Here is a 27,565-nt window from a genome sequence, read left to right as displayed (position 1 = left end):
TATTCCTTTTGGCTATTGTAATACTGAGGGTTGCCCAATACTGCGCTGCGTAGTTGAGATCTGTGGGTTCCCACACATTAAGCAGGCATCTCCGAGGTTCAGGGGGGACCTCGAACCCACACACCTGGGTGATTGTAGCCATAACTGTCCTCCAATATTGTGCGATGTGGGGACAGTCCCATATCGTATGATAAAAAGTACTCGTGAGCCTGCAACCTCTCAGGCAAAGTGGTGTGTCCGCCCTCCCTATTTTGTGTAGTGTCGTTCTTGTGTAGTACGTTCTGTGCAGTATCTTAAGTTGCACGAGTTTTAATTTGGAAGGGGTCGCCACCTCTTGTGGGGATGCTAGCGCCTTCTGCCAGTCTTGTTTGTCCATCTCCCCCTTGAAGCACAATGTTGCTGCTGTCAGGACTCAAGACCTCTCCCCAGGTCCAGAAAAATAAAAAAGGAGTCGTAAGGTGTGTGTTGTGGCGTGTGCACAAAGAAACCCACGCATGAAACATTTTAAAAAGTACTTTCGCTGCTGGAGGAACTCTTGAAGATTAAACTTAAATAGATAAAAAATAAGGTGCAGGGTCTTGCCTTTGCTCAAGCCACCTGCCTACGCCAAAGGCCTTGCGAAGCAGGGATTGGCACCTTCTTGGTTGGTTGGACGCAGATTCTGGCCAAAGATCAGGCCATGAGGCCAGTATTGGTTGCATACTGCCTGGGCAGCAATGCTGTGGTCCCAGTGATCAGGTGGCACAAGGCCTACTCACTGGCTAACCCCGGCTGTAATACAGTTCCAACCTGTTCTGGCCTGTCCCAGGGTAATCTTGTGCATCGTGTCAGTCCAATGCTCCATCACTTCATCTTCTTGTTAAAATTACACTACTTTAAAGCTGGCGCCTCCTCGGGCTAGGAAACCAGCGATTGCACATGCACCCTCTGAAGAAAGGTACTCTTAGATTTGATTTTGGAGGCATCCTTCACCGTCTTTCTATGTAGTATTGCGGCTGCTCTCATACTTTTCATGTGAGGTAAAGATCCAATCGTGAAAATGTTGTTAAACTGCGTTTGATAACTTAATAATATTTCGCTGATCGTATTTTAAAAATATTTCAAGAGACATTCACTTTATTCATTTTATAATAATCTCCAGGGGCAGGTTTGCAAATAGGAGTTCCCTTTAGAGTTAATAAGTATTTTTCCGGCTGGTTTAACTTGTCGTTGAGTGCATTTGCGCGTCATCTCTGAATCTTGATGTGAATTTTTATTTTATTATTTTATGTATATCTGCCCTTTCAGTATAATAGGTATGAGTAAATTAGGCATCCACGTTTAATGAAAAAAGGCACGGAATTCAGTGTAGTAAAAAAGATGTTTTGATGGGAAACCTTTCAAAAGTGCAATAGAACAGTGACCACCACAGGAAAAAGAAAGTCAGAAATGTTCTCAATTGAAGCTCTCACTGGGACCCATGCCTTGACCTGGGAAATCTATAGGAAGCATATTTGCCCTTTCTTGCAAATATGCTGTAATGCTCTTTAACCATGGTTTCAAAATAGTCTGAAAAGCCATTAAAAAAAAAAAAACCCAAAATGTTGCATTTCATTTAATGCCCTCCAGGACATTGGAGAATTTCAATTCTAATATACCTTCAAAACCTGAATGCAATAGTCACTGGCTTTGATCCAATCATAACGTTCTGTTGCTTGATAAAAATAGAAAACCCGGAAACTGGTCGGACTGTATGGCTGTGACAGAAAATGTACTGACCGTGTCGGATGGTATGTGAATAAAAGAACGAGTTCTTTACATTATTTATCTTCGGTTTCAATGTTGCACGTAATTAATGACACTTCGAGAAAGCAGGGGTATTGGTGCATTTCTCTATTCTTTGACTGATACTTGTACACTTTAGGGCCTAAAATGTACACGTATGTCGGATTTTGTTGGCCCTTCTGTGATCTGGTTACTCTGTCTGCTCCCACAGCTGGATCGGTTTGCAAGCATTAGGATGCCAGGAACCAAGAAGGATAGGCCGCACCTTCCACCTGTGAAAAGTTCACACTTCACTGGTAGCAGTGAATGGCCCTCGGTGTCACAAGAGATGGATGATGTTCCCACCAAGCAGCTATCCGAGAAAGAAGTTCTAGCACTTTTCGAAAAGATGATGGTAAGTGTTTGCCAGCTGCTTAATTTAATAATGAAAAAATTATACTTAAGGATGATGCAAGTGTTAAGTTAATACATTGTATAGTATTCTGATGTTGAATGTGTATAGCGCTTTGTCCCCAAGACGAGGTTGCTAAGCACCTTGATTAACATTGATGGCCTATGTGCCCTTCGGCAGTGAATGGTTCATTTGGTGTGGATTTTAAAGCCTACATGGGTGGTGTTGGGTGTGTACACCAGGATCAGAAGCGTGTCCCAGTCATGATGCAGTGAACTGATACCTTACATGAGGCTGCTAGCCCTTCCAATTCACGACTTTAATCCGCTTTGGGCACCCAGGGACGGGCAGTTATCGTGCAGGGTATGTAATTACCATCTTGAGTCTTGGCTACACCTACTGTGCTGCTGCCCACACCTCGCCAAACCCTTGGAAAAGATCATCCAAGTCTGCAGTAGACGAGATGCATATCCTGATGTACTCCTCCAGCAAACCCGACGAGCTTTAGAATCTCCTATGGATCGTCCAAATTGCACTTTACACTCTTTTAAAAGATGCTAACGGTGTGCTGTGACTTCCTCCCAAAACTTTATTCTAATGATTGTACGTTACATTGTTTTAGGAGGTTTTTAACGATCGATTAGCAATCCGTATTTATGGGTAGAGGTGTTATCCCGGTTGCCCACGTGTAATGATTTTAATTAATCGAACATGAATAAACAAATGTAATAAAATCACTAGCAAAAAAAAACCTCCCCAAACACACGCCCATACATCCAAGAAAGGAATCTCCTCTAAATGTTTCCACATCCATTTTTGAGATGTATACTACCCACCTTCTGCCCTAAACCTTTCAGCTATTAAGACATGGGCTGTAAGTTTTGCTTTCCACGAGGCCACCCAACTGCCCTTGCTATACTGACTCTCAGAAGCATGGGTCGGTTACAATCGATAAAAACCTTTGTGCTGAAATGTACTTACCTTACGTAAACCGAAGTAAAACAGCCGCATGAATAGGCAAAGTTGGGTGTGCAGTAGTTATATTTGTTTGCTTTGCTCTTTTGTCTTGTAGTATTATCTTTTCAAAATTCATTCGTTTTTGTGCTAGTCCTTATCAGCGTTATAGCTGCTTTTCTATGGTGAAAATGTTTTCACCAAACTTTACTAGCAATCAATATAGGTACAGCATGCATACCCGAGGAATGACGTTCAGAAACATGCATCTGTCCTTCCTGTTAATACGGGCAGTTTATCTTCACAGTTAAATGTTTCTCTCCTTTAAAATTTGCCTCCCACTTTGTAGAAAACCATCCACACTGCAGGTAGGCCCAATGCAAATGCAGGCTGAACTTACACAACGACAATGAACGGTAGGCAGCCATGTATCATTATCTTTGTGGGTTGAGCTTGTAGTGGGACAATTTCTACATACAGTTGGGTTTAATGGACTTCTGGTGTAGAGCTATTGAGAGCATGATGTATGGATCAACTGCTTATTTAAACTGCCTAGTCCTAGTGTGTGCTTTTGAATGCACCTGTATCTTCATTTCTTTACTTTTGGTTAACCCCTTAATGTACACAAAGGAGGCTACAGCCACTCTGCTAATGGCAATGGGCTAATGCAGTGAGATGTAATTCATCTAGGTTCTTTATGCCAAGGATCCCTCTACATCTCCATTTCCATATATCTTGGCTTTGTGTTCGTGCCCCATTGCACCAAAATGTGATACAGGGTAAATGAATAAGAATTAATGCAATATAACTGGCCATGAGTTTTAACAGTTTAGATCTGGAAAAAGGTGATGATTTTCTCAGATTCACACTGACCTATAGAACCATTCTTGACCTCAGGACTTCTGTCTCTCAACCCAGAGCATTCATTGATATAGCCCAATGTCGCCTACAGTCACACCTACCAATCACTTATAGCTCCCTGTAGGCTCAGCGGACTCTGGATCTGCCTCACTCATACCTCCTACCTCTTCCACCGAACATGTCTGCTGCTCCTGCACCACAACTCCCATAGCAAAACTAACCCTACACATCCTTCTTCTCAGCATCCCTTAAATGTACAAGTTCTGACATAATTACAGGCTGAGGAGTACAGAAGCGGCCATCACCCCATCCATAAAAGCCAGTCAGCTACCCTAATTCGCCAAACTTGTTTGGCCACCCTGTTAGAAATGGGGTTTCTGGTTGGCTTAGGAATGCACCCCAACAAGGTAGAACCCGCCACTCTAGTCAGGGCAAGTCAGATACACACAAAAGATAACATGTGCTCACCTTTTGGTAGCTTATAAGAGGCAATGTGTAAAACGTTTGTGCAACACACACACACACTAACACACACTCTCGCGCACACACACTCTCGCGCACACACTCTCTCGCACACACTCTCTCGCAAGCACACACTAATCCACGCAAGCGCACACTAATCCACGCAAGCACACACTAATCCACGCAAGCACACACTAATCCACGCAAGCACACACTAACACACACACAGTAACACACAGTAACACTAAAACGACCACTCACTAACGACCACACACACTAACGGACGGAATACACCACAAAAGAGACTCCACACCGGGTTATGTAAAAATAGCTTTCTATACTGTACTCAAGACAAGACCAACATGACATGAAACAATAAATGCTTTGCAAACTATGAAATTGTCAAGTATCACAGTGAATGGGCTTTTAAATATACTAGCGGTACAGCCTAAACGTTAGCAATACCATATATACTGTTTAAAACTATGCAGTTTGTTCGGGTAAATCCCACCAATTGCAGTAGTATCATAAACGAGTGCATCACCAAACAAATCTAGAGCACAGGAGTTCCTGTGCTCCAACTAGACTCTTTGACAGGTTCCGATCCGACCGCCACCGGTCACCCCCTCCTCCCCACTTTTTTTTTAAGCTTAAGTTTTTTCCTCCGCTCCACACCGCCCGATGCTGCCGGCCACCCCCCAGTAGGGGCACCAGCTCAGCGCCGCCCGGCATGGGGAGCGCAGCGACTCCGAGCCCTTTTGAACCTGTGCTGTGTCTGCACTACTCACGAGAGGTCCTCACATCCTGGCCGCTAACCCCCGAACACGGGACTGTTATTCTGCTTCTAAGGACGTTCTTGGGAGTAGAACTACTCAGTGTAAATGGCATTTGTCTCTACATACAGCATACATGCCAACATTTCAAAAGAGCAAAGTGGGAGATTTTTAAAAAAATCGGGAGAATGGGGCCTTGAATCGGGTTACTGTCATGTATGGGCTTTGGCTGCTGCAGGACTGGACATTTGAAACGCAAATGCACGTTTTTTTCTTACCTTTCAGAAGCATGGAGCGTAATGGCAGGCAGAGAGAGGATGATGCAAGTGTTGTGCACTGGCCTGGAAGGTTGCTGGCAGTGCATACACCAACCGCCCCCCCGTGTGTGGCACCCCGGGCACACACAGAGCCACCCCCGAGTACTTCACAGGTCTTTAAAAGACCATTCGCTTGTTAATGGGGCTTTGTTGGTTTTTCACCCCTTCTAGAGCCCCTGCATCGCCACTGACTATTGCTGGAAGAATTAGCACATTACACAATACCAAGCCCTGGCTGCTGAGACCCCGAAATCGGTAGTCTCCCGCTCCAGTGTGGGTGGCTCTGTGTGTGTGTGGGTGGCTTTGTGTGTGTGTCTCTGTGTGTGGGTGCAAATGCAATAGGTCTCGTATTTGAGAGAGATTAAGCTATTGACATTGTAAATAACAATGCCTTTTCTTTGAATGTTTTAAAAACAAAAACATAAACAAAAATAATGTCATGAGCAATGCCAATAGCTCTAACTTTAACAATGCCGAGACCATTGCATTGTAAATGCTTGTTCCCCTTGGTGTTGAGGATTCCAAAGGTATCCATTGTTTATGGTTTGCCCTGACAGAAGTCAGCACCCCATATCTGTCAATATGGCTTCATCAAGAGACTACTGCTATTATCCCCTTGCTGAGAGAGCAGATTGTGGACTGCTCAAACATCCAGGTGATTCTTCATGGGATTAACGAAACTAAGAGCGTTGGTGTCATTGAGTGAACGTACTTGGCAGTCCATCTATTGTCAAGAGCAGCACACTAAAAATCCAACAAAAGCAGTGAAGGAGTCATCTAGTGGCATTGCAAGTGTGCTGGCCCCCACCCTAATCAGATGATTCCAGATGTTTTCATAATGGATTAGCCAAGGATGGCAGGTAGTCATGTGACAATGTACCTTAAAATACCAATGTTGGTTTCACCAGATCTTTTCCTCTCACTCACTCCTTTCAGTTTGGTTGATGGGTAGGTCTCTCCTTTGCGCTTCGAGTCGGAAACAAACATGAGAGGAAGTCTTCAGAGAAATACATGAAATTCATTCCGTGTCAGGAAAGGGTTTCAATAAGATGGTTGGGAAGGATGATCCCGTTCCCTTGCACTTCTAAAGGAACAGCTTCAACTCAAAGAAAGTAGAAATAAAGCAGCTCACCGGTGTACATCAGGAAATAAAACGTTCACAGTCCGATTGATTCACAGCCGATTTGAAAATGTGTTTGTTTACTCTTCTTCAGAGGTAGGCTGTCACAGCCAGCATGCATGCATTAACCGCCAACCTTGAAACCCCCATAAAGAGTCCAGCCCTAGAAGGCTCACCAGTAGTCTTCCTTCCAAGCAGACAGCCCCGGGACAAATCTAACATTGTCTTTTTTTCCTTCCTGGTTGTTTATTGTACATACATATGTGTTGTGATCGTGCAAAGCATGGAATGGGTTTCGCCCTCTCTCGGAAAGTGGTCTGTCTGGTCCTACCCACATCTGTCTGGCCACTCATCCCAGCATCTCAAGTCTTCGCTGAGAAACCCCCCCTCCTCTATAGTCAACCACTGTGTGGGGAATGTGCGAACTCTCCTGGAGGACCTCCGCCAGTCCGATGCACCCCAGGGGGGGAAATTCAGCTTTCTCACCCCGTCACTGGGTCAATTCCCCCCCCCCCCCCTTAAAATCCACGCGCCTGCTCCCCCTAACCATGAGGACAGCGAGAGATGGAACACCTGTTCCCTATACAGTTTTTCGGGTGGCACACAACCACCGACTGCTTTGAATAATTCCTCTCTGACTTATCAAGCTTTTTAATAACGTTAAGTCGGACCCTGTGTGCGCGCCTTGGAAGCACAAAATAGGAGTATGTGCCCTGGCATCGGGCTCACATATTTATCCTAAATCATGCAGCAGAAACTAGATGTCCAGGGAGCTTTGCAGATTGGCACAGCTCAGACCACATGGCATTGGACGCATCCTTTTACTTCGTAAATATTTAAGTTAATATTGTTCGCCCTGCTCGGCCCCGTCTCTATCCCTCAAATCCCCCGTAGCAGATGCCAGCAATTTCTTCAGCGTTTGTCAATAATCTCTTACGCTGCTTGATTATATTTGCTACTTCGTAGTCCGCTCACTTCTTTCGGTAGTTTGTGGTTGAAAGATAACCCATTTGCATTCTTAAATGAGCGTGCCTCAAAAGTTACAGCAGCTCACAGATGCTTCGCTTGGGTTACGATTTTAACAGGTGGGTCCATCACGTGCCTTTCTTTTTTTTTTTCTCCCAGAGACATTTGCAACTTTTAAATTAGCATATAAATAGAAACATTTCTATATGTGTCATGTTTATATAAACCGAGGCAGAAGAATATTATTCATACTGACAAGCATTTTAAACTTGGTGTAATTTATAGAGAAAGGGTCTCTTGGCTGCGAGCTGACAGTGAGCGATGCAAGCTGCTCACTTGTCTCGTCAGCATAGCAATGGCACAGCAATGTAACACAGAAGCGTTTTTTTCCCCAGTTCTTCATATTTTTGAGGTGCCAGTCAAGAAAAATGCACAGCGGGTGCGAGAATCACTGTCTAAAGCAAGATGTGATGTCGGAGTACAGATTATGAATATCTGTTTCATCTCTGCTTCCTTCTTTATCAAAAATGCTAATTTGATCTAGTTGGAAATTCTTTGCTAGACCTGTCGCAGGCATCTGAAGGTGTAAGCGCTGGTATGGATTGGTGTACCTCAAAGTGGATCTCAACAACCACAGGTCCTCAACTCAACATAGGTTCTGCACCGCATGAACGGGCACATCTTGGCCATGCATCATGAACCAGGGGCGTAACATGTTGCATTCAACCTAAAGTCTAAAAATGAGAAATCAGGTCTCCGGGGTCCCTCGCGAGATCCTGCTGATGGGCCCTATCATGTTGTGGTATTCAACTGTCCCGAGATTGTGTAGCACTGGACAGTGGGGGGGGGGGCGGAGGGGAGGGGGGGTTGTGTAGGAAAGTAGGATCTACTTTTATTGTTACCCCAACTTTTTGCCTGGTGCTTAGCTGTATTTTACTAGTCTGACTGGGATCCTGCTAATTAGGATCCCATTCTATCTGCTTTCTCCCTAAATTGTTGTGCTCAGTACTGAGGTACACCCCAGATTGGATACTGGGGTACCCTTAGAAGTCCCTAGTATATGGTACCCATGTACCCAGGTCTCCCATGGGCTGAAGCATGCATTATGCCACCCATGAGAGACCATTCAAAATGGAACTACAGGTCTGCCATTGCAGCCTGTGTAAGTTGGTGTTAACACCACCTACTAAAGATATAGGTTCACTGCACTTAAAACCTATAAGTCACCCCTATAGCAGGCCTTTGTAATCCTGAAGGCAGGGTGCTTGATTCTAAGTGAGAGGATGCCCCTGCATGAGAAGGACTACCCTGCAGCCTACGGATTCCATTCTCCCGGGTTGTCAGTGAAGCAGCCATATACTATATATCGGGGCACCGTGTAATTACGCAATGACCATCTCGGAAATGGCTGCAACGAATCCCATCATGTTTGGTATCAAACATGTTGGAATCCCACCCCCACACCGTAAACGGTGTGGGAGGTAGGATTCCAAGCAGTGGAAGAGGCCTCCGTTACTCTGTGCTCCCGGTACCAGCCTTCTTCATCCGGATAGCACAAAATGGTTGCTGCCGACCAGAAACATGATTCTGCCCTCCTGATTCTGAGCCAAGCTCGAACAGAAAGGCGGGACAATAGGCATCCTGTCACAGGGAGGTGTGACCACCACCCAGACAGGATTTAGTGCATTGGAATGGGGTTGGTGCGCTTGCCAGCTCTACTTAGTCTGCATGAGGGGCACATTTGGTGTCCCTGTGCATAGTTCAGTTCAAACCAGTTCTGGGAGCTGTTGGCTCCTGTTCTGGCGCGAAACTGGACAAAGGACATGGGAGTAACCTCCCCTCTGTCCAGATCCTCCCCTGGGAGGGTCCCCAGAATCTTCCCAACCCTTTCCCTAGGGTACTTAAGGGCTTACCTGGGTGTAGGTCCCGAGATTCTTCGTGGGATGAGATTCAGATCAGATACCACTGCACTTCTACCGTCTTGGCACTCTGGACTTTGCTGGACATCGTTTGGGTCTGACTTTGTCTCCTTTCCAGTCTGCTGCATCGTCTGTGCATCATACAAGAGCCTTCCAAGGCCTGTGAAGCATCAAAGACAGCTGAAGAAATCTCCCTTGGAGTAAAGGAGTCAATCCCTTTATTTTCAGGCAGTGCCACTAAGTCAGCCAGTCTGCAGATCCTGAGCTCTTCTGGACTCAACACAGCTGGTGGTTTTCCCACAGCTTCCAAGGCCTGCCCTGCCCTCTCACCAAGTTTGAGGCCAGTATCCCTCGTGGCGGGTGCAATGACCAAAACCCTGTGCGTCTCATCCAAATTGCAGTTGTAAAGGCTTGTTGGCTGCTTTGCAAGAAGAACTTTTGGATCCAAGTATCTCCAACCTCTAGCACCTCCAGTGACTAGAATCTTTAGCCACACTGCATCGTGACCATCATGACCTGCATCTTTTGGTGAGCTGCTTGAGGTCCTCTCGCGACTCCAGTGCCTCTGACCTCTGGGTCCATTTGAGGGTCACTTTTTTTTCTCTTGGGCTCCTCTAATTGCTCGGGCCGGGCCTGACTCACCTGCCTTTGAGTCCCCTGGACCTTGCAGGTCCCAACATGGCTCCTTCTTTGATTCCTGTGTGGGTTGGCTTTGCCAAGGCTTGTTTGTGCTCCTGCTGCATACTGACCCCTCAGCACTCAACATCCTCTGTGGGACAGCTCGTGCACAGCTCCTGGTTCTCCTCAGCATTGCCTGGTCCTCACAGCTGCAGAATCAAGATCGTCGTCATCCGTCCTGCAACACCCAACATAAAGAACTTGAGTTTAGTATGCCTGCAAAAATGCATCTTTTAGATGATTTTTATGTTGTATGTTTGAAAATACCACTTTTAGAAAGTGGGTATTTTCTTGCTTAGACATCCTGTGTGCCTCTGCTGGTTTGTGGATTGACTGTCTGGCTTTGAAGTGACAGTGGCTGACGATCATACACTGTAGACAGCCACTGGGCGGGTTGAGGTGGGTCCTGCCTTTTCTGGATGAGTTGGGGCTGGGCTGAATAGACCTGGGCTGAATTCAGAGTAGTGGGAGGATTTTCACTAGCATCTGAATAGGCCTGGTCTGCATTTAGAGTGGTGAGAGGAGATTCCTTTGCACCGCAATAGGCCGTGTCTCCCTTGCACAATGCTGTCTCCACCCCCGCCAGGAAGCTGGACCAGAGAGGACCGAACTAGTTTGGGCTGAGTACAGACGCTCTCTGCCCAGAAGAACAAAGAGAAACTGAGTGTAAATATTGGGACCCAGACCCCAGAACTTTAGATTACTGCTGAACTAAGGAACCTGCCAGGAAGAAGGGCTAGAAAAGCTGTCAGGAGGAACTGCCACTTTACAGCGTGCTCTGCTGTCTAGGCCTGTTGCTTGCAGCTTGGCCAGGGAAAGGACTGGATTGTACTTTCATCATCCTGCTGTTAGAGTTTTCTCCAAGGGCTTGAAGTAGAGCTTGCCCCCTGTTGGAAGTCTCAGTGAGATAAAAGACTTCAGGGAACTCGCTTGATCAAGGAACCTGCCAAGAAGAAGATCTGGAAGAACCGCCAGGAGGAGCACTGCCCCTTTACTGTGTTGTTGCTTTGTTGGGTTGGCCTGAAGTTGCTGCCTCTTCCTTGGGCAGTGAAAAAACTGTACTGAACTTTCTTCACTTGTCGCTGAGTATCTCCAAGGACTTGAAATAGAGCTTGCCTCCTGTTCACAAAGTCTCAGGGACAGCAAAGACTTCACTTACCTCTGGATACTGCCTCTGGAACTGTGGGTTTCAGTTGCGACAGAGGGGGAAAGCAACCAACACCTCTGCGAGCTCCATGTCCTGAAGACACCGCAACCTTGGTCTCACGGACGACGGCACCCCGCCATTGAGCCGCTGCTTGCTCCTCAACCTGTGGGCACCGCATTCCGCACTGCCCCGCTTCACTCCGCCTCCCTGGTCTCACAACGACGTTGCTGCACACTGACCCCGAACACCAGTGACCGCACAATGGTTCGGGGGCACCGTTCTTAAGTCACATGATGCCCTGTCCCACACCGCAGTCTGAACTGACCGCGCCAGCTCCCACTCCCATCAACCGGCACTGTCGCTTGCACAGTAACCTGCCCACACCGCCTCATTCTGCACCGCAGCCCTGGCCTCACTGACGCTGCTGGATGACCGTCACTGAGCTGTTGCTTGCACCGTGTTTTGAAGGCACCGCTACGCTTCTCAACGCAACAATGACTGTTGCCATGACTGGCCTGCACCGACCCGGTTGGCCGGAACCAAAGGTACTGTTTACTAGTCTCCTGACACAAATGCCGGTCCTGGATGGAGCTACCGGCCTTTAAGGAACTGCATTTCAAAGTCATTTTTACAAAGTGCCTATTTTTTATTACTGTAGGTTAATCTTTTATAGTTTTGGTCTTGTTTGCGCAGATAAATATTTGTTATTTTTACAAAACTGGTGTGCTGTCGTTTTGTATTGTTTTCACTGTATTACTGTTGGTTATGTGCAATTGCTTCACACACTGCCTCTGAGGTAAGCCTCACTGCTTGTGCCAAGCTACCAAGGGGGTGAGCAGAGTTTTTTTCAGTAGTGTATCTCCCTTATCCTGACTAGAAGGAAGAGTCGCAATTTGGATAAAGGTTCAAACCATTGCCAACTAGAGATCCCCAATTCTAACAATCAGATTTTCTCTCTTACCCTAACAGAGAAACATTTGAATATGTAAAACAGAATAAGAGATTAAAAGGCTTAAAACAGTTTTGTGCTTCACCAATGTTTGTGCTTTAAGATTCTACATTTTATCATCTTCTTTTGAATTATTGTACTGTACTGTGTTGTATTGTTTTGTAGGATTTATATAGTGCTTCCTGCTCTACTCCTTTGTGAGGCACTTACATAGGCAGCAACCTATGCATGTGTGTGGTCTGTGTCTGTTGTCTTGGTTTCGTGATCCTTTATTGGAAGTGTTTCTATGGCATGAATAATGACTACTGAGTTGCCGTTATTGTCTTCTCTGATGCACTGTGGTTGATAATGTGAGGGAGACCCACAGTTTATGGTTTTCAGTAAGCTGGCAGCTTATGGTATTTTCTGATGATCATGGTCAACTTAACTAGTTACTGCACTAGGTTGTCCAACCTGAGATTTTGTTTATATTTTTTTTCTGAGCTGGCGTGGTTGAAACGCAAAAAAATGTGGCGATATCTGCAGTGATAGGCTTTGTTACTATCCTCCAATAGCTATTGAGAGCTATAAAGAAGCGGTCACAGTGTATTGTTATTTGGGACCTGCAGTGATGGACTAGCATAATGTGACCGATCTCTTCAAAATTATTCAATGCCATGTAATTTGATGAAGACTGGTTTAATATCTGGTACAGTACTATTGATGGACAAGACCTGGAGTAGATATGTCTTCTGTGAATGTAAGAGGGGTAGGAAGGAAGGTGAGCAAACTTTATTGTATAAATCAAGAATGTTACATAAAATACAATAGGTAAAACAATAGGAAACGGTTATTAGAAAATACAATTTAGTCTGGAATTAAAACAGACAAGCAGTCATAGAAAGATACTTTCTAGGGTAAGCCTTTTACTTTTAGATCCTAAAAAACTGTAAGCCAAGTCTAAAGACCTAATTAATGCATTTATAAATGAAGGGACTTGATTAGTAAAATAAAATGTAGCTGCTTCTTTAATTGTTCTGACATTTGCTTCCAAGAAATATTTTCGTAGATAGACCTTCCACAGAATTAACATTTTAGGACACATACATATGATATGGTATATTGTAATTCCTGAGGGTAGGATTCCATGCCTTTTTAAATCAAGAGGTATAAAGGAGTCTGGATCTCAGAAATCTTCTTTTAATTACAGCTTCTAGGTTGAAATCAAGATATGGTTGCTTGACATTTTGATATGAATTATAAAGTAGGTCACCGTGCATCTAGTTAAGTAATGTCTTCAAATCTTCAGTGCTGTAATTTAGCTTCAGACAAGTTGACATGCAGGTCATTTTCTAAGCTGTAGGCATTGATTTAGACAGCTGGATCTTCAGGTCTTTTGTAGTTTGTGAGAGCAGTACAATATTGTCAGCTTATTCCAAATGGATGATACCATAATTACTAAGTTTGGAGGGGGTATACCTTCCATACCATCCAAATGCTTTGGGAGGTCAGATATATACAACGAGTACAATAGCGGAGCTAAAAATACAGCCTTTTTTCAGGCCGCTTGAGGTATATGTTTCTGGTGACAGGATAGTTGTTGAAGTTAATTCGACTATACAAGCATTTTTGTGGAGTTACATCAACAAATAGAGTAGATTTGGATCAATGTCCCAGCTCAGCAATTAGATCCAGAGTCTACCACTGTTTTTGCGAAAGTGGGACTTTAGTAGATGAAGCAAACATGAATGGTGATGTTTTTTGCTCTTGCTTTCTTCGCTAGAACAGTTAATGAAGCAATAATATCATTTGTGAAATGAAATTGAAAACCTGTCTGGGGCAGTGGAATTAGTTGTTTATGCTTTGCCCAGTCTGTTAGTAAGTTGAGCAAATATTACAGTGTAAGAGGGGTAAGTTACAGTTAGCTTCTGACCACTAAGTATTATGATATTAGTGTCTGCCCTAAATGTTGTATATTAATTGACTTAACTATATAATCCCGTGGTGACCCCCTAGGCTAGCCCTTATTAGCTTACCTGCATGTAGAAAGTAGTTTGATGTTTGTGTTGTTCCCTATTTGTGGGCTGTAAGCTGAAGACTGAACTTCAAGGTGCGATTGTCTTACCTGAGTCTATCCCTGGAAAGATGTGTTTATTTTGGAAATGGCAATAATTTCAGCTGTCTTCTGAAGGTGTATATACTTCTGGATGCTTTGTATGTTTGCTGGTAGAGAAGTCCAGAGGAGATATCCGCTTGTACTGAAAGTGGTGCCTTCCATGGATTTCTCATGGCAAGGTAGAATAAGTGGTACAAGCTTGGAGCACGATTTCCTGTTTAGTTGGTGGTGCTCGAATTAACTGTAAAAATATAGTGGTCCTTTTCCCTTGGAGGCTCTGTGGCCAATGCATTGTGTTGAACATTGTCCTTCTAGCTATAGGTAGCCAAGGAAGTGATTGCTAGACTTATCATGTTCTCTTGGGTGAAGGTGGAAAAGAAGTCTTGCGGCACCATTTGGGATGAGTTGTATTTTGCATGTCCGCAACCTTAGTGCACCAAGTTGTAGTCTGTAGGCTTTGTCAAGCTAGGAGATTACGAATGAGAGAATGGCTAGCAGTTTCTGTTTGAGTAGAAGGTATGGGAAGATGAGATGCAGTGTTTACTTTGTGTAGAAGGCACTCTTTGTGCTGTTAACAGTGTTATCAAGGATGGGTTTGAATCCATGGGTACCCCTAGTTTCGGACTTCTCAGTGTTGTTGGATGGGCCTCGAGGTCTTCGGGCCTTATAGCAGTATTTAGCCATTGTACGTAGGTCATGATATCTGTCTTTACAGTGTTGAGCTTTAGATCAGTGTTCCCTAAACTGTGGGTCGAGACTCAATGGTGGGTTTCGAGCTGATTTTTGATGGGTCACAGAAGAGCAATAAGGTAAGATGCCTTTATATTTTGTGTTTGTGTCACATTTGCTGTGCTTCAAATGTCGGGCAATGTCTTCTGACAAATTCCTGCTGATTATTTTTTACGTGAGGATTGATGTTTAGTTTTCTTTCTGACTTCAAAGTGAGATGAGTTTTTAAATTAAACTGTAAGAATCTTACTAGGGCCCAGAGTGTGGTAAAGGAGAGGCTGTAGGATGTCATTTTTTTGTAACACAACAAAATGTATTAGCCTGTAAATGAAGTGTACACATTTCAGAATATATCCGGAGTTATGAAAACAAAAACCAGCCTAATTTTGTGTGAAATTGAAGTGAAAACAAAGATTTTAATACGATCAAATCAAGATACTTTCAGTTGGTGATGTTCAGAAGATAAATATTTGCAAAATGAGATTTCCACACTTTATCATTTGTAAGCTATACAGTTTCGCCGCTATATTTTTGTGCAAATGTAGTGGCCATATCAGTGAAACAAGCATTTGCAATGCAATAGGTCTCGCAGTTATACGAGTTTGAGCTATTGGCATTATAAATGACAGTGCCTTTTATTTATGTTTTAAAAAAAACAAACTTAAATAAAAAGCATTGTCATTTACAATGCCAATAGCTCAAACTCCTATAAATGCGAGACCTATTGCATTGCAAATGCTTGTTTATGTTAATGTGTAAACAGTGAGGTTTGCGGATCCATATGGCCTCTGCTGCAACTGATTAGACGCACTGATGCTACAGGAGTTTTTAATGGTTTTCTCATACATGGGATTTTGCAATCTCTGTATAAAACAAGCGCGTCCACAGGCCCCGATCGCTGCGCGTGCCCCGGTCTGTCTCCCTTGAGAGGCTACACGGCAAAACAAGCGCGTCTCAGAAGCGCGTCCACAGACCCCGATAGCTGCGCGTGCCCCGGTCTGTCTCCCTTGAGAGGCATCACGGCAACAATAGTTCTTGTTGGCGGCAGCGCTTCGTGCTGCAACGCCAGCGAGACCTAAAAAGGTGCTGTCTGTAAATGAGTGCGCTACCACACAATGCTTTATAGTATATTCGCGACAGTGTGCTCCACAATGCTCCACCAGCTGCATACTTTGTGTGAATGCATATGAATGCATATGAATTCCGCAATGTAAAATTGATGTTTGCGCCCCCTTTCTGAAAATTGTTCCATCACCACTGTTATTCAGGTGCTGAACTACGTCCCTAACTCCAGTTTTAATACAAACCAATGCAAGTATTCCCAAGCAAAACTCGGGGTGAATCTTTCAGTATTTTTCAGCTGTTTTTTTTTTTTTTTTTTTTTTTTTTTTTTAATTCACAAGGCCATACCAACAGAGACTGTTATTATTATACGTGATCAAACACAATCATTCCACATGTGAATGACTTTCACACATCAATTGAGAAATATGGTTGGGACTTACTGGTCAGAGCTGCCAACTTTGGATATGAGGAACCAGGTTTGTGTCCCGGCAAGATCACTTAATCTCCCAGTAGAAAAGTAGGATCTGTTTTCATGGTTACCCCCACTTTTTGCTAGGTGTCAGTATGTTTTTGACTAGTCAGGCTGGGATCCTGCTAATCAGGACCCCAATCACTGTGCTGCCTCCCTAAATTGGCCATGGTAAGTACTATTGTACATCCACAATTGGCCTCTGGTGTACCCTTATAAGTCCCTAGTATATGGTACTAAGGTACCCAGGGCATAGGTACACCAGGGTCTCCCATGGGCTGCAGCATGTATTGTGTGCCCATGAGAGCCCACTTACACTGTGACTTCAGGCCTGCCTTTGCACCCTGTTTAAGTTGGTGCTTGCACCTCTCACGAGAAATATGTTTCCTTATATTTGAGCTCACTACACTTAAAACCTATAAGTCACTCCTATGGCAGGCTCTTGAGTCCTGTGGGCAGGGTGCTTGGCTATGAGTGTGAGGGTGCAGGACACCCCGTACAAATTCCTGGAGTTGATTCTCCAAGCTTTTGTTAGTGCAATCGGCCATTTTAATTCATATAGTGGACATCAGCCATTACGAGATGCCTAACTATATAGGGGATGCAGCAAACCCGGTCATGTTTGGTATCAAACATGTTGGAATTCTACCCCAGCACCTATTCCATTGTTGGAAGTATGATAACATGAACGGGAAGCTTCCTTGTGGTACCCCCTGTACTCCCTGTAACAGCCTTCCAGGGTCTGATAGCAAGCTAGTGCTGCTGCTGACCACAGACATGTGTCTGCCCTCCTGCTGCTGATCCAAGCTCGAGCAGGGGAATGTAGAACAATAGGTTTCCTGTCGCAGGGAGGTGGGACCACCTTCCAGACAGGAATTGGTGTGCTGGGCTGGGCTGTGGTGCCACTAGACTGCTTTGAAGATCACATTTGGTGCACTCCTTGCATACTCGAGTTTCAACCGTTCAGGGAGGCTCTTGGCTCTTGCCCTGGCATGAAACTGGACAAAGGACATGGGAGTATTCGCCTCTGTCCGCACCCTCCTCTGGGAGGGACCCTTGAGTTCTTCCAACCCTTCCCTTAGGGCACTTAAGGACTTACCTGTGACTGGGTCCTCAGATTCGTCATGGGACTAAAACCACGTTACTCTTCGACCGTCTGGACACTTGGACTGCACTGGACTTCGCCTGGAACTGAGACTGCATCAAGGAAGATTCCTACTGCTCCTGGTCTGCCTGTTCTGCAAGTCTTCTGGGTCTGTGCTTCTTCCAGGATCTTCAACAGACCTGTGGGCATCAAGGACACCTGAAGTATTCTCCCTTGCGAGAAGGAGTCACACCCCTGCATATGGAGGCACCTCAACGAAGCTGACCGGTCTGCTGCTCCTGACGTCTCACAGACTTCAAAAGTCTCAGCAACACAGGTGGTGGTTATACAATTCCTTTGAGGCCTGACCTGTTCTCTCTGTAATTTTGAGTCCAGTATCCCTCATTGGGACCGCTGGCACCAAGCTGCTGTGCACTGCGTCAAGTTGCTGTTGCCAGGGCTTGTTGATCTGCACTCCAGAGATCTTCGGGCTACAAGAAGCTCCATCCTCCAGCATTTTTTCCTGCCAAGTACAGCGTCCTCACCGCATCCTCTGCTCCATGGGCCTTCCTTCTTGGTGAGCTGCTTGAGCTCTTCTTGTGACTCCAGTGCCTGTGGGTCCTCTTGAGGGTCTTGTCCTCCAGTGGGCTTCCCTGCTTGCTCGGGCCTGCTTTGACTCTCCTGCGTGTGACGAGTCCCTTGGACCTTGCCGGTCCCAACATTGCTCCTACATTGTTCTCCACGCCAGTTGCAGCTGCCAAGGCTTATTAGAGTTCCCACCGGACCCCGACTCTCTGGCCACTGCCATCGGACGTGGAACAGCTTGTGAATGGCTCCTGGTCTTCTTCAGCGTCGCCTGCTCCTCACAGCTACAGAGACTAGGTCACCGTCGACACTTCTGAACCTTCCGACATTGGTGAGCATTAGTCTTCCATGCCTCCTGGTCAACTCTGAGTGGCATAGACTCTGTCCTCTCTGCTTACAGGTTCTCATCTTTAAGAATCTACCCTTGGAGTCCACCGGATTCTTGCACAGTCTTCTCTAACGGCATCTTTCCTGAAGTACTCCATTGTGGTCTGCAGAGGTTTATGACATCACTTTGCATGTATGCATCCAGTTTCCATGGTATAGGTACATGGTTCCTGGGGTATTCATGGGTGGGGTGAGCGCACCAACCTTCTGTCTTCCACAAGGTTTCTTCAAGGTCCACTATGAAGGGTCCTCCTTCTCCAAAACTGCAACACGACTTCCCCGTTTACTTCTCCTGGACACGTGACTGTTTTTCCACTCTGCACACAGCCTTTGTGGGGTTCCTGGATACATATCTCTGGTGGTTCCTTGTGTCCTCAGCTCCTCTGAGTTTCCTGGTCCAAGTCCCGACTTTGGTTGCAGTTTGCATTTCACTTTCTTACTATATGATTTGGTCTCCCCGGGGCCCATTTTATTTTGTGCTTACTTACCCTATTGCAGTTGAAGTATTATTGTATATTTGCATTTATCTGTGGCTGTTGTGCAATAATTAGACATTTTTATATACACACAGTGTGGTTCTTTTTCGTTTAATCTACTCTACATGATTAAACTGGTAATGCAAGCTGCTTAACACTACCTCAAGATAAGCCTGAAGGCTACGCTCCACAGCTTCTGCTTTGAGAGCTTTCAACAGTTCTCAAAGACCACTAAAATCACTGTAAGGGTTGACAGGATTAGTGCAAGGTGCATCACTTAAATAAGTGTGCACCATATACTAAGCCTGCCTCCTACACTCCCATTCTTAAAATAAAATGAATCTGACCTTATGTAATGTAATATGGCACACATATAAAGTGCCCCAAAGCTATCTATCTATCTATCTATCTATCTATCTATCTATCTATCTATCTATCTATCTATCTATCTATCTATCTATCTATTTGTGTGAGTTTGTGTGTGTATATATGCGTGAGTTTGTGTGTGTATGTGTGTGTATATATATATATGTGAATTTGTGTGCGAGTGAGTTTGTATGTGTGTATATATAGATATATCTATACATACACATACACTCTTCTGCAGAAGAGATTTTTCAAACTTGTTAAAATCACTGGTATCCGAACCAAGATTTTTCAGAAGCTTTGTGATTCTGAAAAGTGTTGCAGCTCCAGTGCAGTTTACCATCTGCCACTTTTAGGGACATATCACTATCTTGGCTACAGACCGACCAAGAATTATCAAATTGTGTGGTCAAGGTTGCAACATTTACAAGTAATTTTAAGCGGGGAAACAAAAATTTGTAATTAGTATTTTATTTGGGTCCTTCACAGCATTATAAATGCATGTCTAATATTAGATTTAAAAAATCGCACCTGACTCATGTCAATAGAGCTAGGTGGGTTGCATAAGTTTGTTGTTCTAGAAATTGGATGTTGTTCTAGAAGCTTTGGGAGACACTGCTTTAGATAGTTGTTGATCATCCGTGTGTTTATAGCATGAAGGCAGTTCTGATTTGTAGAGGTCTTCCAGGCCATCCATTTTTTTTTTTTTTTGATAAACAAATTTTTATTGTGTTTTGCGGCATAAAGAACAGTATCAAGAATGAGATACAGCAGTGCATTGAACAAGGCATCAGTAACTGCATTCGGACAAGCATCAATAAACCATTGCAAAGACCCTCCCACCCTCCCCCCTCCTCCGTCCCCACCCCCCGCGCCCCCACCTTTCAAATCATGCCCCCCAGCCATTTCCCCCATATCTTGCGGAATTTTTTGGGGCAGCCCCGTGCAGCACACAACGACCGCTCCTGGGCCGCACACCAATCCACCCCTCTACTCCAGGTAGCCACTCTGGGCGGGTCCGGTTGTGACCATACTGCCGCTATGTCTCTCTTAGCCACCATAAGGGCAGTGGTGAGGAAGTACTTTTCGTGACGGGACCCGTCGATCCCGTCCATGATGCCCAGCAGGGCCATTCTAGGCTCATGGGGAACCTCCCAGCCCAAGACCTCCGCTAGCTCAGTTTCAATCGCTGCCCAGTAATCGTCTAGACGGGAACAAGACCACACCATGTGGAAAAAATCTGCCGGAACCACCCCACAACGGGTGCAGGAGGCGTCCACACGGAGGCCCGCCCGGCACAGGCGGTCCGGAGTCAGATAGGCGGTGTGGAGGTAGTAGATTTGGATGAGCCGCAGCCTAGCGGAGGTGGTAAGCGACCGAGGGCCCATAAGGGCGTCCCTCCAGTCCGCCTCATCCAGGGGTCCCACCCAGGCCTCCCATCGCTGTTTGAGCCCGCTCCAGTCCACCGGGGAATTGTTAATCAGGGATTTGTAAATGCGGGATATACCCCCCTTTCCCAGATATCCCAGCATCACCTGAGCTTCAGGTGGGCTATGGGGAGGCAGTCTGGAGTCTAGAGGGACATGAGCCCGGACCGCGTGGCGCAGTTGAAGGTAGCAGTAGAATTGGGAGGGCCGCAGCGAGAAGCGGGTCTGAAGCTCTTGGAAGAAACACATGCGGCTCCCACGCCATAAATCGCCCAGACAGGAGATACCAAGAAGATCCCACTGCCGAAAGCCCGCCAATCCCACCACCTCCCGCAGCCAGGTCCCGTGCCAAAGCGGAGTGAGTTGTGTGGACGTCCCCGACCATCTAGTGTGCCGCAGTGCCGCGCGAGGAAGGGAGCCCGCACGACGTCGGGGAGTGATAGGGGGACCGTTGAGCCATAGAGCATGTTTTGGATGGAGGAGAACCCAAGGCTTTGCACCTCGAGACGATAAGCCGGGTCGCCCCAGCCTCCCGAGAACCAGTCATGGATCACCAGTAACTGGGTGGCCAGATAGTAAAGATATAGATTGGTCATGCTCAGGCCGCCATCATAGGAAGGGACCCTGCATCGATCCAAGGCCAGCCGAGGCCTACCGCCGCCCCAAAGGAATTTGGTCACCATTTTATCCAGGTCTCGGAACCACGGGCGCGGAAAAGGGCATGGAGTATTTTGTAGTATGTAAAGAAATTTGGGGAGGATCATCATCTTGTAGAGAGCGACTCTTCCTAGCGGATTCAATGGGAGGGACTGCCACCGGAGCATGTCTGACCTGGTTTTGTTGACTACCGGAGCCACATTAAGGGCCCAGCAGAGTTCCGGAAGGAGGGTGACCCAAATCCCCAGGTATTTAAAGGAGAGTCTCCGGAGGGGAATGTCCGACTGCCAGTCGAAACATTCCCGCGACGGGTGTAGCGGGACTAGGACGGATTTTTTGGGGTTCAGGTGAAGACCCGACGCTTGGCCAAATCAATGGAGGATCCGACGGACCCGAGGTCGCTGGGTCCGAGAGATAGAGGAGGACGTCGTCCGCGTATAGGGCGATCTTGTCGGGGGCTACATCTGGCCATTCCCATCCTCGAAGAACGGGATCCGCGCGAATCAGCACCGCCAGGGGTTCCATCGCCAGAGCGAAAAGGAGGGGCGAGAGTGGACAACCCTGGCGCGTCCCCCGGCCTATGGGAAACGGGCGAGAAAGTGCCCCATTGACCAACACACGGGCCCGCGGGTGCGCATAGAGGACCATTACCATGTCTCGGAACCGGGGACCGAAGCCCATACGCTCCAGGACCTCACCCAAGTACGCCCATCCCACGGAATCAAAGGCTTTTTCAAAGTCGACCAAGAGGAGGGCCAGATAGGGGGAAAGGCGGCCGCGGTGCGCCATCGCGAGGTGGAGGCGCCGGAGACAGTGTCTGGTCCCCCGCTCCGGCATAAAGCCACATTGGTCCGGATGGACCAGGGAGGCGAGCGATGGGCGTAACCGCTGTGCCAGGACCGTGGCATAGATTTTGAGTTCTGTGTTAATAAGGGATATCGGCCGGTAGTCGGAACAGGACCGCGAGGGAGGCTGTGTCTTGGGGAGTGCAACTATGGTTGCTGTATCCGTTTCGGGCCGGAACGAGCCCGTCTCCACCACGGCCGCAAAGAGGTCCCGAAGCCTCGGGGCCAGTGTCTCCCGGTAGTGAGCGTAATATTCCTGGGGGAACCCGTCGGGTCCCGGTGTCTTCCCGGGTGCCAGGCGGCCGATCGCCTCTTCAATCTCCTGCAGCTCGATCGGCGAATCCAGGGTCTCAGAAATCTCAGGCTGCAGCCGCGCTAGTGTCGCCCCGTTTGTTCCCAGTAACTCATTCAGGGAGAGCGTGGACGGTCGGAGACGGTACAGCCGGGAGTAGTAGTCAGCGAATGCCTGGGCTATTGCCACTGAGACCGTGTGGACGCCACCTGCAGGGTCCGCGATGGCTGGGATGATCCTGCCCGCCCGGGGATAGGTCGCCAGGCGGTGGAGAAGAGTGCCGTTTTTGTCTCCCCAGCCGTACACCCGGGCCACCGAGGAGCGCCATAGGATCTTCGCCGCTTCCAGGGAGTGCAGGCGAATCTCTTCCCGCAGGAAGGCCAAGCGACGAGACCGTGTGGCATCGTCTAAGTTTCCCAGACTACGCTCCAGTTCTAAGGCTTGGGCCTCACAGTCCGCGAGCTTCTGGGATTGAGCCCGTCGTTGACGTTGCAGGTGCCCTTTAGCGGCGCCCCGAACAGTCGCCTTGCCGGCCTCCCAGAGGACGGCGGGGGAGACTACAGATCCCTCATTATGAGAGTAGTAGTCGGCTATCTCGCCCCCGACCGCCCTCCGAAAAGCCTTGTCGTGAAGGAACCAAGCGTTCAGGCGCCATATCGGACGGGCAGAGGGGGGGGGGGGGACCGAGAGCGAGGAGCACCGGCGAGTGGTCCGAAAGGCCCCTCGGAAGAATGCGTGCGTCCCGCACCCCCGCGCAGTCGGTAGAGGGCACAAAGATGAGGTCGATCCGGGCGTGGGAGTGATGGGCCGCCGACGTGTGGGTGTATTGGCGCATCTGCGGGTGCCAGATCCTCCAGACATCGCAGAGGCCCTGGGATTCCGCCCAAGAGGAGAGTTGTTTTGCGCGGGCGACGCGGGTCAAAGAGATCGGACCCGTCGAGTCCATGTGGGGCGAGTAGACCGCGTTAAAGTCCCCGCCGAGTATCAGGGCACCTGCAGGAAGTGTCTGGAGGATAGCCGCTGCGTGGGAAAGGGCCGACGGCAGGAGGGACGGCGCCGCGTAGAGGGACATCAGGGTAAGGGGTCGGCCCTCCAGAGTGCCACACACCACCAGTAGCATACCCTGGGGGTCCAAAAGCACCCGAGTCAGGACAAAGGGAAAGGACTTGCGAAGCAATATGGCCACCCCCCGGGATCCCCGAGCAAAACCTGAGTGCCATACCCTGTCATAACCGTAACGGCCAAGGAAGGGGCAGTTGTTACCCAACAAGTGAGTCTCCTGGAGGAGGAGTACATCGATCTCTGCCCGTTGTGCATATTTGAGGACCGCCATGCGTTTGAAACGATCCAGGAGGCCATTGACGTTCCAGGAAAGTATGCGCATGGCGGCCCTAGGGACCGGTGGGTCAGCCATAGTCAAGGGCAGAAGAATGGGCCAATGGAGGCGCGTCCGAGCAGGTTCCCAGAGAGGAAGGACAGCGGAGCGTCGGGTGAGAGAGCCGGATAGACAGTACATGATACCTTAGCACAACAGATAAGAGGGAGTCACCCCCCACCAACAAAATCTCCCCAACGAGGAAGAAGCAACCCCAAACCAACCCCAACCCCCCACCCCCCGCCCTATACTTCAAAAACGGAAGCATCTGTCGCCCGAACCAAATGGAAGAACCACCAAACTAAAACGCTTGGGCTTGAGCGCTAGTGGACCCCTGAAACATCAAAAGTCAAGCCTGATTTACCTGCCCTGGCCTAGAGCAACACTGACAACGGGACGTTCCACCCCCGCCCAGGCATCTCCCACCCCCCCCACCCCAAAGGTAAGCAAAGAAAGTCAAATGGTAGGGCTGCGAGAGAGGTCCGAAGTGTCCACCAACTCGACCGGGTGGGTTGCAGGGCCTGTAAGCCGAGGTGACGCGGCCCGCTGCCCATCCGCCACGGGACTGGTGTGTGCGGCTGAGGAGGCCGATGAGGTTCTCGATCTCTGGCTTGGCCGGCCCCCAGAGCGCGTGGTGATCGCCTCCCCCGTTGTGTGCTCCCGGGGCAATGTCCGATGCCGCCGACGGGTCCTCGATGTCCGGGTTCTCCCCCGTCTCCCCCGTGGACCCAGAGGCGATCCGTGCCCAGAGCGCTGCAAGGGGTGCTCCTCCGCCAACCAGGTCCAGGCCGCCCGCGGTGTATCGAAGAAGAGAGTCTTTTGCTGGAAGACGACCCGAAGGCGGGCCGGGAATTGGAGCTAGTATTGGAGTCCCAGGGAGCGCAGCTTTTGTTTCACTTCAGTGTAGGAGCGGCGCAGCTCCTGGACTTCGCGGGTGTAGTCCGGGAAGACCATGATTTTGTGGTTCTGATAATGGAGGGCATCCATGCGCCGGGCTTCACGGAGAATGGCATCTCGGTCACGGAAGTTCAAGAGCTTGAGGATGAACGGCCGGGGTGGAGCCCCTGGGGGCCTGGGGGCCAGGGAGCGGTGGGCTCTCTCCACCACGAACGAAGCCGACAGGCTGTCCGCCGGCATCCAGGATCGGAACCAGCGCTCCATGAAGTCGTCCGCCCGGCCCGATTCAACTCCCTCCGGGAAACCCACTAAGCGCAGGTTGCTGCGTCGAGCGCGGTTTTCTGCATCTTCGACCCGGCGGTGCAACTCCTTAGAGTGGGTGCAGGCCATCCATTTTTAGAATGTTTTGGGTGAGAAAAATAGATAAGTTTTGCTACCAAAGGCCCTGAGGCTGTTGCATATTACCCATGTAGAATCATTCCACATTGACAAAGAATTTTTAAATGCCAAGCTAACGTTCTCAGTGCCTGTAATCTTCCATATGGTGGCCACAAATATAATCTTGCAATGATGTTGTCTCTAATTCAAACTAATAATATTATTACCTCGGGATGAATGTCATTGAACATAAGAAGCTCTTGTTTCAGAAAATGTTGGAGACCCCTGGTTTAGGGCCTATCATAGGGGTGACTTATGTGTATTAAAAAGGAAGGTTGAGGCTTGGCAAAAGTTATATTGTGCCTGGTCGAAATGGCAGTTTAAATCTGCACACAGGCTGCAATGACACGCCTAAGAAATGTTTGAAAGGCTACTTAAGTGGGTGGCACAATTACTGCTGCAGGCCCACTAGTAGAATTTAATTTACAGGCCCTGGGTGCATGGTGTACCTCTTTAGTAGGGACTACAGAGTAAATTAAATGTGCCAATCGGATGCAAGTAAGTTTCATCTCTGTTTAAAGAAGTGAGCACAAGCACTTTGTGTAGTTTATCACTGCTAACCACTGCTAGAGTCCTGAAGCTACCAAAAACTAGTTCAGCAAAGATATGAGGAGTAATCCAAAACATTTAGGGGGGGTGAAAGACCACCCTAAGGCTGAAAGATCTAAAAAATGAGAGCCAGGCCTCCTTCAATTTTATCAGCACAATTTTTGTTGTTGATGCGAGAATCTGGTGAGGTGGCATGTGGCTGCAATCTTCACTGATTCCATAATAAGAGTGTGGTCTGGTGTGGTTTCGGAGCATTCCAGTGAGCACAAATAGCATGGAGTACAGAAAAGAGGACAGGAAATATGCATTATCCTATCCTCAACCTAGATCCAAGACCTGAATCCACGTTTTCTGGCTGAGGAAGCCCCACCCCACAGTATGCTTCATGCTTAATCATGGTAAGATGATACTCCAGAAATGAGGGAGTTCCCCATAAATGCAACACCTGGATAGATCAGAAATCCAAATAACAGAAATACTTTATAATAAACAAGGATGATTTCCCTTTTTTGATGGGTACCCTAGATATGGTTAAAACCTACAACCGGGGTGATCTAGGTGCTAAATTCTGCTCATCCAATCAATTTGTCAGATGGTCCAGGTATACGGAACTAATCTTCAAATTACCCTTTTCAGCATCTTAATTATTTTATTGACTTAATAATAACTCTTTATTCAGATGATAAAATCACCATAGCAAAATACAAACAACATCTTTGATATCAAATCCATTGCTAATACATAACATAAAATGGTAATAGTCAATAAAACAGTAAAACACACCCCACTCAGATATTGCATCTATTGATCAAATCTCAATCTCCTGGATACCATATTGGCTTGGTAAAATGATAAAACAGTAACATAGAATGGTGATAGGCAATAAAACAGTGAAACACACCCCTCTCAGACACTACATTTATTAGTCATGTCTTGATCTCCTGGATGCCATAGTAGCTCGCAAAAATTATAGAATAGTAAAAAACACAGTCGGTGGGAAGCATCTGAAGATGCATCAAGGCTGGCCTTACTTGGTTTAAAATTCATGGATTTCTACAAATAATTAAAAACTGCTTACTTGGCCAGCTAAAATATTAACAAAACATTACAAAATGCTAAGTGTCCTGCGGAGACCTATTGTCTCAGTTGCAAGGTAGCCTTGCCTCAGACCATGCCCACCTCAGATGTTTTGTCAAGGGCTAGTTAATAATGGAAGTGAATAATTACGCTTTTTAGAACAGAAGACTAGGTCATTTATTGTAATGGCATTCTTTCCTGAATAAGTTGGTGTTCCTGTCCATAAATGGGTTGGTAATGTACCTTCACAGTGAGAGCAGACAAGCGGTCAGAGGGAGGAGCACCCACCTTAATTAAAAGTGAGACTACAGGGGGTCTCTCCTTGTCTCTCGCCAATTCTACCGATGTTCTAAGGTAAACTCTTATTACGGGAGAGTGTTACTTATGGGATACCTAGGTGCAGGAACAATTGGTTCTGGTTCTTCCGCACTCCAGGTAACGAGGTGACCTG

At 47.3% G+C, this 27,565-nt stretch overlaps 1 protein-coding gene across 3 annotated transcripts in view; it reads left to right on the top strand.

Annotated features, from left to right (window-relative positions):
- The window catches only part of DIAPH3 (diaphanous related formin 3), a 2,278,729-nt gene that overhangs the window by 263,858 nt on the left and 1,987,306 nt on the right, over positions 1-27,565 (top strand). For all 3 annotated transcript variants that reach the window (XM_085621985.1, XM_085621986.1, XM_085621987.1), the window contains one exon: positions 1,976-2,158. In XM_085621985.1, the coding sequence (XP_085478111.1) occupies positions 1,976-2,158 (183 nt within the window). The remainder of the gene's footprint in view (positions 1-1,975; positions 2,159-27,565) is intronic.

Source organism: Triturus cristatus, chromosome 8, assembly GCF_964204655.1.
Source record: "Triturus cristatus chromosome 8, aTriCri1.1, whole genome shotgun sequence".
NCBI classification, from domain to species: domain Eukaryota; kingdom Metazoa; phylum Chordata; class Amphibia; order Caudata; family Salamandridae; genus Triturus; species Triturus cristatus.
This window is presented reverse-complemented; position numbering and strand designations above follow the sequence as displayed.